This window comes from Cynocephalus volans, chromosome 14 (assembly GCF_027409185.1).
Source record: "Cynocephalus volans isolate mCynVol1 chromosome 14, mCynVol1.pri, whole genome shotgun sequence".
Lineage (NCBI taxonomy): Eukaryota > Metazoa > Chordata > Mammalia > Dermoptera > Cynocephalidae > Cynocephalus > Cynocephalus volans.
This window is the reverse complement of record NC_084473.1, coordinates 40917456-40930700: the sequence shown is the minus strand read 5'-3', so window position 1 is coordinate 40930700 and position 13245 is coordinate 40917456. Positions and strand designations below refer to the sequence as shown.

Below are 13245 nucleotides of genomic sequence, written 5' to 3'. Positions count from 1 at the left end.
CCCCATATCAGTTGAGGAGAATACCAGGGTACATAAAAAGTTCATGGAAAAATAAAATTAAAAGATAACATGACTCTTTCCGTGAACTTTTTGAAGTATCCTCATATGTTGACAGTGCCTCCAACATGGCCTTACAACCACTTGGTAAACTTTAAAGTTCCCACTTCAGTCCAAGTAATTGATTCTAGTCCTTGGCTTTGGAGGGACTGCTTGAGGGCAGTCATTCCAGCCTGACCTCCCATGTGCAGTGATTGAGTGAAGGCCACCAAAAAGGGGAAGACATCCAGAGGTACTGACAGGTTTTTTTGCATGGAACGGTCAGGTGCTAGAGCCAAGGCCACTGCAGTTTCTAATAGACTTCTTACTAAGGTTAAGGGGAAAGGCAGTCAAATTGTGCTTAGGGCCATCTGATGGAGGATGACAAACCCAGCAGTTAGTGAAATTTAATGTGCTCACAACAGTTTGGGAGAGCTACAGCAGAGTATGTTCTTTGGTGAGGAAGGCTCTAGAGGCAATTTCAAAAAACAGGGACCATTAATGTTCCTAGCTCTATTGCCACAAAATTAATTGTCCCATTTCAGTAGCTATAACTTCACCTTTTTCCCAATTACCCGCTACTTGCAACCAGATCTTTTGTATGGAATGGTCAGGTGCAAGAGGGACAAGGTATTTTATATCTCCCACTTTGGCCCTCAGGGGCCACCTTAGGAAGACTCAGTAAGCAGTGTACTCAAACAAGTGGTCATTATCAAATGATTTAGGACCAGGCCAATCCTGTGAGAGAATCCAGATGGCTGAACAAAATTAAGTTTGAATCTTATGTACACGCTTTAGCTGGACTGCCACATGGGGGACACACCCACTAGGTTGCCTGGGATTGTCATTAAGGGAAAGAAAGAATCATCGTGCCAGAGATGGTCAGGGCAGAATCCCAAATTTTCAAAATAAGTCAAAAACTTTATGTGTTTATTATTTTGTATTTTTCTTTATGCTGTTTTTAAGACTTAAATTCTGTGGAATTCAGTATTGTGTATAGTGGGAGATTGGGATCCAGTCTTTATTTTGTCTGTGTGAATAATCAGTTACCAGAGCAACTTTCTCTATCCTCTGTAGTACCAGCTGTTTCATAAACTGAGTTTTGATATATGTGTGTGTGTGTCTGTTCCTGTGCTCTCTATTCTACTTTATTGTCTTATGTGTCCCCACAGTGTCCTGATTACTTAAGTTTTATTACGTTTTTAGCTATCTGTTTGCGTGAGTCCTCCAGTTTTGTTTTTCTTTAAGATAATCATTACTATTCTTACTGTTGGCCCTGATGTGTCTACATGCATTTTAGAATCTGCTTGTCAGGTTACTTACACACATACATCCACACACACACAATCACAGTTTTCATTGATATTGCATTGCATTTATAATCAATTTAGGGAGAATTTCATCTTTATAATATTGAATCTTCCAATTCATGAACATAGCACATCTCTCCTGTTTAAGGCCATATCTTTTCTTATGGCATCTCCATATTAAAAATATGAATACCAATGTAGAAAAAAAGAATCTTGACCCCTATGCCACACCATACACAAAAATTAACATGAGATGGATGATAGACCTCAACATAAAAGCTAACACCATAAAGCTTCCAGAAGAAAACAAAGAATATTTTTATGACTTTGAAGTAGGCAGAGATTTCTTAAGCCATAGAAAGCATGAATTATAAAAGGAAAAGAATTGGTAAATTATTGGGCTTCATCAAGAATTTAAAACTTATGCTCATCAAAAGACATTATTTTTAAAAATCCATAAATATATATAATTGTCATGGATCAGTTAAAAAAAAGTTGAGAGGCCACAGCCTAGGAGAAGGGATATCCATTGCTTATGTATGACAAAAGGTTAAAAGCGTATTTTTAAAACGGGCAAAAATTTTGAAAAGATACTTCACAAAAGGCCATACCAATGACCAAAGCACATGCTCAACATTGTTAGTCATCGAGGAAATGCAAATCAAAATCACCGGGAGATACTATTAAATACCTACAAGGATGGCTAAAATGGGGGAAAAAAAGAAAAAAGACGAGCAAATATTAGAAAGGGTATAGAGCCACCAGAACTCTTCACTTATTGTTGTTGAGAGTGTAAAATGGTATAACTATTTTGGAAAACTGTCAGTTTTATAAAATGTTAAACATATTGCAATTTTATTCTCAAATATTAATCCAAGAGAAATGAAACTTATGTCTACAGAAAACCTTGTAAAAGAATGATCATAGCAGCTTTATTCAAAATAGCCAAAAAATGGAATGAGCCCATGTTTGTCAAGAGGAGAATGAATGAACAAATGTGTGTATTTATACAGTAGAATACTAATCAACAGAAAAAGAGCTACTGATACATTGAATAACATGGATAAATGTCTTAAACTTTAAACTGTGGTGATAGAAATCAAATCATTGGTTGCTTAGTGGAGGCAGGAGTTGGCTGGGAAGGGGCACGAGAGAACTTTATGGGATGATGGAAATTTTCTGAGTCTTGGTAGGGGTGTGGATTACATGAGTGTATGCATTTGTGGATTGAATGATACACTTAAGTTCTGAGCATTTTGCTGTGTGTAAAATATACTTCAACTTAAAAAAATATGGTATTCTGGGTCTGTTATTAGAATCATTCATCTTGAGTTAATAAAAGTGGGCAGGTTAGGGAATATTTATGCCACCCCTTCAGAGTAGTTCTTTAATAGTTATGGAGACAGAATATTTTTCTAAATGCTATATTTAGCTGGAGCTTTTGGGTCAGTTGTGGAGTCTGAAGAACTATTTTAAGGACCTTGGCAGAGTTCAAGAGTAGTTTTTATAAAGATGGAAAAGGTAATCCTTACAGGTGTTAGCTGGGATTGGATCTTTAGACCCTCACATGCCAGTTCTGTACTTCTGATAACCATACTCCAGACCAGTGGTTTTTTAATCAGGGGCCATTTTGTCACACAGGGTAGATCTGGCAATGTCTGGAGACATTTGGGTTGTCATGATTGGGAGGAGAGATGTTATGCTACTGGCATCTAGTGGATAGAGACCGTGGAGGCTACTAAACATCCTACATTCTATAGACAGCTCCCTGAAACAAGTAATTTCCAGGTCCAAAATGTCATGGATGCCAAGGTTGAGAAGCCTTGTTCTAGACCCGCCCTTATCAATGAAGCTAAGTCAGTCTCAGTCAATCAGGTGTTGACTGTATTCATACTTCAAAGCAAGTGTGGAAACTTGGCATTTTCATAGATTACATATTTCTTCCCTGACAGAATTTAATATCAAATATTTATAAACATACATAATTTAAAATTTTGAGATAAAAGTCCATGCATTAAGAGCACTTCCAAAATCAAAATTATATGTATCGTTTCTATTTATTGTTAAATTCTTAAGATGCTGTAGTTTTTTAAACTTTATTTCATTAAATATCCAAACAAATGACCGTAGTTATTTTCATTTCTTTAAAAAGGGCTTTATTATAAGATCAGAAGAAATAAATGATGGTAATTTATCTTTATTTTTTTCTCCCTCCACAGAATGACGGGGAGAGAGTTTTTCTCTCGTTTCCCAGAACTGTATCCCTTTCTTCTCAAACAATTGGAAGCTGTAGCCAGTACAGTGGACAGGTAAGAAGAGAATAGGGTGGGGCAAAGTGAAATCAAGGGTGTGAATTGATTTATTAATTGAGATTTTCCCTTTAGGCAACAGCTTTTAATAAATTCCTTCCTTCTAACTCAGATGACTTTTTTTTAAGGTGCTTCATGTAGATTTGTATCTGAAAAGTTGTGTAAAATCATGTTTTTATATTATATTTTATATTTTAAAAATCCTGTTTTATATTACATTTTATCAAGTTTAATTGTTTTCAGTGTTATATAGGAACTAGGGTCTTAGAAGCACGAGCTGATTTCTTCTAAGAATTATTTTCTTCCTATTATTTTTTAAAATCTGTGTGTTTACATATTGATTTTGTTTAATGCACACCTATCATTTCTTATTACTGGCCTGTTGCAGCTTACCATTGTGAAAATACAACAGTTAGCTGACTAATCTGGTCACCTGTGATCAGAAAAGGTCCACCTGAGCAAAAATGGCCAGTGACCGTGGAAACATAAAACAAAGCCATTACAAGGGCTTTCAGTCTTACCAGGGCAAATAGAAAAGTTCACCATTGTCCTTTATATGCTGTAGGTGGTAGAATTTTTAGTATAGACATCTTAGAACATGTTCCTGTGTGTTCTTCCAGCAATTTTTGCACTTGGTATGAATGTATACTAATTGTCTGTGATGGAAAAATATCAATAAATTTTACTTCTGTTTATGATATATTTCCTCACATTAGTAATTTGTGCAAACAGGCTTTTCTGACCCTAGTAAGTGACTGCCTGTTCATGCTTTCTGAAATTGATTTGGATGTTGAAAGTTTCACGTTTCGTGCTCTAGAACAGGCACCTCTCTACTGTATGAACAGCTCTAATCAAAACAGGAGACTCTAATTAAGCAAATGATTAGCTTTGTGAAGAGGATTGTGTGCAGAAGTCCAGTCGCCAGCTTTACCAGTAGTTTTTCCATATGATGTATATTAGGAAGATATGAAATGAATGGAAAGACCCCCCGCCAAAAAGGAAAACTCTCCCCTTAATTGTAGAGTCTTACTTCATAAATGTAATTATTTAATGAGAAAAAGATGTTTGAAGATAGTACGTCGTTTCTTAAATTTTAAATCTTCTATGTACAATTTTTTTTTTTTTTTAGTGATGTGGGAGATCCAAGTCGTCATCCAAACATGTTTCTCTTACTTTTGGTGTTGGAGAGGCTCTACCCTTCCCCAATGGATGGCACTTCTTCTGCCCTCAGCATGGCACCTTTTGTTCCCTTCATTATGAGGTAGTGTCATGCTGTATGGAAATAGTAGGGGTGGGCATGGGGGCTTTATGGGAGTGTTTTATCTTGTTCTTATTTCAGAAATTATAATAGATTTTTTTTTTTTTTTTTACTTTGGGAGGGGTCTTTTAAAGGCAGGGGCCTGGGGCTTATTGCCATTACCCCCACCTGGTCTCCAGGGTTGCAGATGAAGGTGCTTAGACCACAAGTGCAGGAACACAGAACCTGTGTGTAAGTAAAGTAATGTTTTCCTTGGAGCACTGCCTGCAAATGGGCATGTAGTGTTGATGGGAGGTACCCCTTTTGAAAAACATAACTTGGGTGTTTGCATCATCCCTGTGTTGAGCCTGACCAGCGTGGGACAAGCTTGGTCCTGGTGTATATCCCCCTATTCAGGGGTTCAAGAGGACATCAAGACATCTGGATCTTCATTCCAGAGGAGTCTGCTAGGGAGTGCAGGAGGTAGCATGTAGATAGCAGTGCCATGTGACACAAGTTCCCACTCATCTCTTTCAAGCTTGGAGTATCTGAAAAACAGCCATGAATATAGAGTATAGGAATAAGATGATAGCAGACTTTTCTGCTTCTAGAGCCTATTACCACTTCCTATGTTACATTTTTTCAGGTATCTGTCACCTTCTCGTGTCCTTGTTCATTTCAGATCAAAGGCCTCAAGAAGTAGCCCTCCAAAAGTATTAAAATTTTCTTATGAAACTTTTCAGATTTATATCATATTAGTTACCGTTTACCTGTTTGCTTACCTCTTAACAAAATAACACCTTCATTTTTATGTATCTGCTGAAAATTGAAATGGACTTGGAGCAGAAGGATAAGAAAACCAAACTTGAGAGAGAGTGTTTGTTATTTATGTGGTGTCCTGGGTTTCACTTCCCGGTTTCATAGAGCTGACTTATGCATTTTAATGTGAAAAACTATTAAACACGAGATTCTGGCATGTGATTGCTGTAACCATTTGTTTGCGCCAAGCCCTGGCTGTGGCTGTGTATCTTTGATCACAGAGATGACTCACTCAGACTGGTTTTTGTTTCCTGGTACACAAAGTTATCAGTCTCTCTCATCCAGCATTTGGTGATTCATTTTAGGAATTTGGGTGGTAGATTTTTACTTTCAGGGGCCTTAAAAATTGTTCTCTCATGAATAACTGGAAAGAACTAAGAATTTTCAGAAAGCTGATTCAAGGGGGAAAGGCATGTGCACAGAATCACAGAATACATTAGAAACAAAGATATGCTTTAGAACCTTGTCATCTCTGTTGAACATTCAATTTGTGAAAGCTTTTTACTAATCAATTTGTTATACATCGTGTCCTAGAAACCAGAAATTACTACATTGAAAGTATCCTTCCAAACTGTTATTTAATTAGTTTATATATAATCAGAATGCTCATATTACTTATGTAAAGCCCCACGACTATGCCAGTTGTCGGGTTCTTTTACCTGCTGGTAATCCTGCCACCTGGGCCAATTGTCGAGCTAGGGCTGGGTCTGGAGCTCACAGACCCCTCAAGCCCGTTGTCCAGACTGGTTCACAGACCCTTTACACACCAGGCTGGGTCCCCAGACCCCTCACACACCAGGCTGGGTCCCCAGACCCCTCACATGCCCTACTTGGTCACCACACCCCTTACATGCAGGTCTATGAGTTAGGTAACTGGCAAACAGATCCTTGGAAGCTGCAGGTTGGAAAGACATGGCTGATTGTGCGGTGGTTGCCGGAGGCCTAGTTAGCCAAGGTGGCGCCACCCATGCGCACTTACTCCACCCCCCCACACACAATTTGCTTACTGAAACACCCCCAACCAGCCCTGAGGTGAGATGGCCTGATTAAATTGTTCTATTTTCCCAACAACTTATTATATTCAAAGCACCTATTATATATAGCAAAGGTTGCATTAATATAGAAGATTTAAGTATTGCTTTGAAGCCAGTGTACTTGGTGCATTATTTTTATACTCAAAAGGCACAAAGTAAGAAGTTTGCAATTATCTTGTCCGTCTAATGAAAATGTTGTAGTCAATAATTGCTTTCTACCTGAATAAAGATTCATAGAGAACCACCACCAACAGAAGTGTCACAATTGATTCCTTAGATAATCGATAAACTTAGATTTATTGTCTGTGTGTGTTACAGAACAGTGTTTCTCAAACTTTAAGACTAGGGGATCTTATAAATTCTGATTCAGTAGGTCTGGGGTGAGGCCTGAGAGTCCTCCTTTCAAACATATTTCCAGGTAATGCTGATGCTGCTTATCTGTAGACCATACTTTGAATGGCAAGATTAAATTTGGGATATTAAACACTATCATACACACACACACACACACACACACACACACACACACACACACACACACACAGAGATTTTAATAAATTAGACAATAGTAAGTTATACTTAGTTATGCTATTTAAGGGAATTTTTAAAAGTAGATTTTGACCCAGGACTGTAGAGGATGAGCAAGAAGTATTCTGAGCAGAGAGGTCAGTGGGAAGTAGACCAACTTTTGTTGAACCCTTACTTTTTGCCAGGCACTGAACTGGGTATTTTGCTTAAAATAGCTCTGACAGGAGATATTATTACCCCCATTTTCCCACTGAGGAAATTGAGGTTCAGAGTGCAAACCAGTTACAGAGCTGGAATGTGAGCCCAACACAACAGGGCAGGGCTTGTCGAGAGTGTTAGATATACTCCATTATACCAAAACAGCCAACTCAGTTTTGTGTAGCCAAGAACTCTAGCTACACCGAATGGAACCATTAGTCGAAGTTTACATAACTACCAGAGATGGGAACCCTATATCCATAGTTGGTGCATCTGAGTACAGGCTGTTTTCAGGATATAGAAGTAATGTCCCCACTAGTGGGGACATCTGCTCCTTCCTTTGCTTTTCCAGGAGAAAAGATGGCTGATTGGATTGATCAGCCATGTGTGATCAGGCACACATCTTTAGTACAGTTGCCTGTGGTAATGTGGTAATGGGGCCCATGGCCAGATACAGAAGTTAGCTCTTCTTTTTTTCACCATCTTCTTTGTTGAATTGGAAGGACCTTGACTTAGAAAACTTAGTTTTGGGTTTCATCAATGCTACTACAGAGACAGCCCATGTTAGTCCAGAATGTTCACTGGGAGGTGAACTATGAACAGATTTTTAAAAAAATAGTGAATTTGACAAAACTGTACACATTTAAAAATTTTTTTGGCAGCTGGTGTTATGGGGACCCAAACCCTTGACCTTGGTGTTATAACACTGTGCTCTAACCAGCTGAGCTAACCAGCCAACCCAAAGCTATGCACATTTGATTTAAATTACTTCTGAGAAAATCATTCATGAAAAAAGTAAAAGATTGATGGTAAAACTTGTCATTCCAGGTAGTATTTGTGGTTCTAGTCACGGTAAAGATTGGGCTGTTTTGACCTGGAGTAATAGTTAAAAAGATGGATGTATGCACGATGGATGGGTGATATTTTATTTTTGTAGCATTAATGGTAATTTATGTACGTTTTGCGCTCTAATCAAGCTTATGGATACTTTGAGTTTGGCTGATGAAAAAATTTTCAGCTGGTGGGAATAGTGCAGTGGTTGTTCTGACCATGCTAAAGTGAATTGCACAATGGGAAGATTAAAAGTCCCAATGACACCTTTTTAATTTCTTTTTGATTCATGTCCACTCACCTTCTATTTCCTTTCTCTCTGTAAGATATTTGTAAATGTTATTTGTGTTTTTATTCCTTTATCTCACATTTAAGAATATTTTCAAGTTTATTTCTCTGTCAATTTTCTTTGTTGCCTTAAATCATAAAAGTTACTGATTTGGATTTTCCAAAGTTGTGCATGTTTGCAGTTATTGTTGCATCATCTTGGAACACAAATGATAATGTTAATCCCAACATCTTGTTTACAAATTTTTTTTCCAATGTATTTTATGTGCCTGATGCTATGCTGGATCCATATACACAGCCCTTTACCATGTGAATATGATGCCGTCAGTTTAAGACCATTCATCCTTCAGTTCACATACTGCAGAACAGAGTGATTCACGCTTTAAAAAGAATCCCGACTGGATCTCTGAATACAGCTGACTTGTGTCCACTTGTCTGGGGCTTTTTAGAAAATAGAAAGGCTTTTCAGAGACCAAAAAGTCCCTGGATGTGCATCTTTGAATTCGCTTTCTCAAGTGAGTTTTAAGTTTCAATTGAAGGCTGTAAGAAACCTCATATGCTCTAGAAAACCACGTATGTCCACCTAGGACACTGGAGTCCTGAGCAAGGGTCCAGAACTCAAGAGACCTGGTTCTGTCTAAGCTCTGCCACTTATTCACTAGCTGTGATACTTGGACAAGACTCTTTACCCTTCTGAACCAGCGTGGTTACCTGTGTGTATGTGGGTATCAGTTGAGACAGAAAGTTCCTTCTATTGCTAATACTTGAGATATCAGCATCTGATTAATACCTGCAGGAGAAATCCCTTCATTGCCTTTTAGGCTTTGGGGGGTCCTTTAAAAGGACCTCTCCAGCCCCCCCCCCCTTTTTTTTGCTTATTTTCATTGCAAATGACTTTCAGTACATTTTCTTCTCCAACCCATTTTAGTCATTGTTCTCTTTAGACAAGTTTTCAGTGAAATGTACTTTGCTTTTCTCTGACAAAAATTGAAGTACAAATAGCAATACAGTACAATCTTAAACACCTTGGCAGTAGAAATCACCCATAGGGACCTATGCAGTAGAAATTTTTTTAGTTGAAATGTGAAAATCTGGCCAGTAATCAAAAAACTGGAAAATGCATGTTTTGTATATTTTGAAAATATTTCATGGAACCTTTTGATTGTACCAGTCTTAAAAAAGAGAAGGGGTGGCGTATAAAAACTAAGAGTTAGTTGGTCCTTTTAAGCCTTTGACATGGGGAAATAATATTGACTCTTGTTTTCTTTTCCTTGAAAGTTACATAATTCAGGGATTATTACTGTACCTTACCTAGGTTATGAAGTTGAAAGCATTTGTTTACCATGGTGTAGAGCTGAGATTTTTGCAGTAGACAGTAGTTGGCTTCTACTTTGATTTGTGATCGTAATGCTAGGAACTCTCCTTCAAGGCTGTACATCACATTTCTATCTGCTCTATCTTCCCAGAATCCTTATAAATAAGTAGAGGGCAAGAATTGCTTCACTGAGAGACAAAAGAGGGCTTAGAGTGGTTAAAACACTGCTGAGAAGGAAGTCATGCCCTCCTCCCTTTCTCTTCACCTTAGCTCCTAATCACTGCTCCTTTCTCTGGATGTCTTCAGCATTTGTTACTTAAGCCTCTTATCTTGTCAGTCATCATTACTATACCATTTTGTAATGCTCAGTGCTTATTCTCTCCAAATAAATCTTAATCTCCTTCCATGCAGAAGCAGCTATGGGGTTTTTTTTGTTTTTTTGTACCTTTCTTTGCCTACCCCATGTGTAGACACAGAGTTAGACTGAGTAATGTAAAAATGAAAATAATTTGGAATTGAGACTTTTTGTGTTTGAGCAGATCTGTGTATCTGTCAAATTACGGTGTTGGACTGGATGTTACTTAGATCCTCTGTGGCCTCATGAACTTGTGACCTGAGGCTTTTTTGCACTTCGAACTCCTCTCTGACTGCCTTCCAGTGAGCCACTGTGAAGCCTGCCTTGCAGCTACCCTGCTGCAGGCTTTAGAGCCAAATGAGAGGAGCCTGGATTGATAAGAATAGAAGCACAGAGGTGCCATTTTTCTGTTCAAAGTTGTAGAATTATAAACAAGCCAAAACGTGGAGAAAGCCTCTCAGATTAGTGTAGCATGATTAGAGGACCCATATAGAAGAGCTCCTATGTGTTTCAGGCTATAGTGGGGATAATCCTGCTTACAAAATAACAGATAAAAGCTCCTTGGTTTACTTGTTAAGAAAAATCCTAGAGAGAAGGAGAGGTTGATAGTATAATGGTGATAGAGAGAAAGCAGACTTTTTCAACTATTGCTTTGGCTTGCCTCTGCCAGTAAACTGGAAGGCCCTGAAGCCAGATGTAGGCAAGGTGATAGAAAAAAGAGCACTGGGTCCTGTGAGTGAGAGCACATCCCTGGACCCTGATAAATGACAGCCTTGGGTACAAGTGAGCCCAAAACCGTGTCAGTAATTTTTAGGAAATGTGGGATAAGAATGTTGTACCAGGATTTTCAAATGCAGAAGGATTTTCAAAAGAGAGGGGGAAAGGTATATTTTATTAGTGACCAGACAGTTGCTTTGATATTGATTAATCTAGACTGGATCATTAAATGTATTACTTACCAAGTGTTTTTACACTTTACTTGCTGAGTACTAATAAGGATTCCCTAAAAATAAGTCATGCCTGAGTCACTTCGTTGTTTTGATGGGATTACGAGGCTAGTAGAGGGAGCCAATGTAGCTTTATTCAACATTTGCATTGTTTACTTATATGAAGACAGGCTAGATTGTATGCTTATCAAATTTGTGTATGACGTAAATATAATAATTGAGGGAATCAGGATTCCAAATAGCCTTCAAGCAGGGGAGGAACAAACACAAATCAGGCATGTGGCTATTACATCTCTGTGGCTGGGGAGGAAAGGGATGAAATTGAGAAGCCACATACCATAGGAGCTTCAGTTTTATTTGTGATGTATTCTTAAGCTGGGTACTGGGCACGTGGTTGAATGTCATATTATTCTCTATACTCTCCCCCCAGCCACCCCCATAGGTCCGATATGGTCCATAATTAAAAAATGAGATTCGAAAAAAAAAATAAAATAAAAATAAAAAATAAAAAATAAAAAAAGAGATTCGAAATAGCCTTGTAAGACTGGATTGATGGTCTGAGAATATAAAGATAACATTTAATAGAGAGATATGTATCATATTCTGATTTTTTAAAGAAAAGTCAAAATTGTACATACACAATGAGGGATATCTGGCTTCATAACAGTTTTTATGAAAAAAAAATCTTAGAGAATGGGATTTCCTGGTGACTATGAGAAAGCAGCGTGACACCATTGCTGCTTCCAGATAGTGGAGGCTAGGGGGTGTAGCTCAGGGGTAGAGCATTTGACCGCAGATAGTGGAGGCTGTAGTCCTCCTGAACTCTTCTGGGTAGACTAAACCCACATTATTTTGCTTATTATTCTGCTCTGGCCTCAACATTTTAGGAGGGTCACTGATAAACTAATATTTATCCAGGGGAGGTAACCAAGATGAGGAGGAAGCTAAACATCTGGAACCAGTTAGACTGGTGAAGACTCAGAGGCAACATGGTAATGGTCTTAACATACTTGAGAGGCTGCCATATGGCAGAAGGCACCTAATTTTTCTTTTTTGCTCCCAAAAAGGAAAGTAGCATATAGATTCCAGCTTTTAATATAAAGAAGAATTTTGTGAAAATTAGTATTCTCCCTCAAGGAGTTGAACAGATTTCCATAATACTGAGCTGCTCATCAGTGAAAATGTTCAAGTATTCAAGGAAAACATCACATTTTGGGCATATTTTCTAAAGGATTTCTGCAGTTTATCTGAAGTTGGTCTAGATGATATCTATTAATATCTAATTAAGATAGTGGGATATCTTATTTCAGAACAGCTGAACAACTCAGCTGTAGATTCTAAATGTGCAGTGACTGAAATGATAAACCTGCCTGTAAACCTGTGACACATACTTGTACATTTTTGTATATGCTGTGGAGCCACAGCAAAGCTATTGCTAATGTCTGATATCCTGTCCACATCACCAATTGTAAAGCTAGGCGACCACGCCAGTTGTTAGGCTCTTTTACCTGCTGGTAATTCTGCACCGACTAGGCCGATTGTCGAGCTAAGGCTGGGTCTGGAGCCCACAGACCCCTCAAGCCCGTTCACAGACTGGGTCACAAACCCTTCACATGCCAGGCTGGATCCCCAGACCCCTCACATGCAGGCTAGGTCACCAGACCACTTCATGCAGGTCTGTGATCTAGGTAACCGGCCAAAAGGTCCTTGGAAACCGTAGGTTGGAAAGCATGGCTGTGTGGGGCGGACACCCGAGGCCGCCGACGCCTGCCCGCCTGCTTCACTAAACTCTCTCTCTCTCTCTCTGTCTTTCTCTCTCTCACGAACACAAGAATAGCAACAAAACTAAAAAAGATACATGGCGCACATGTGCACTAACTACACACACACACACACACACACACACACACACACACACACACACAGTTTGCTTACAGTGGATGTGCTAAAACCACACCCAAGGGGACCCAAGGCGAGGGCCCTGAGCAAACCATTCTTTTTTCCCAGCAATGGATTCCTCAAAAACATTGGGGTGCTG

The 13245-nt window shown here is 38.7% G+C and overlaps 1 protein-coding gene across 5 annotated transcripts in view; it reads left to right on the top strand.

The window, feature by feature from the left end:
* THADA (THADA armadillo repeat containing) overlaps positions 1-13245 on the top strand; it is a 340163-nt gene that overhangs the window by 149433 nt on the left and 177485 nt on the right. For all 5 annotated transcript variants that reach the window (XM_063078394.1, XM_063078393.1, XM_063078395.1 and 2 more), the window contains 2 exons: positions 3566-3655; positions 4785-4916. In XM_063078394.1, coding sequence (XP_062934464.1) covers positions 3566-3655; positions 4785-4916 — 222 coding nt within the window. The remainder of the gene's footprint in view (positions 1-3565; positions 3656-4784; positions 4917-13245) is intronic.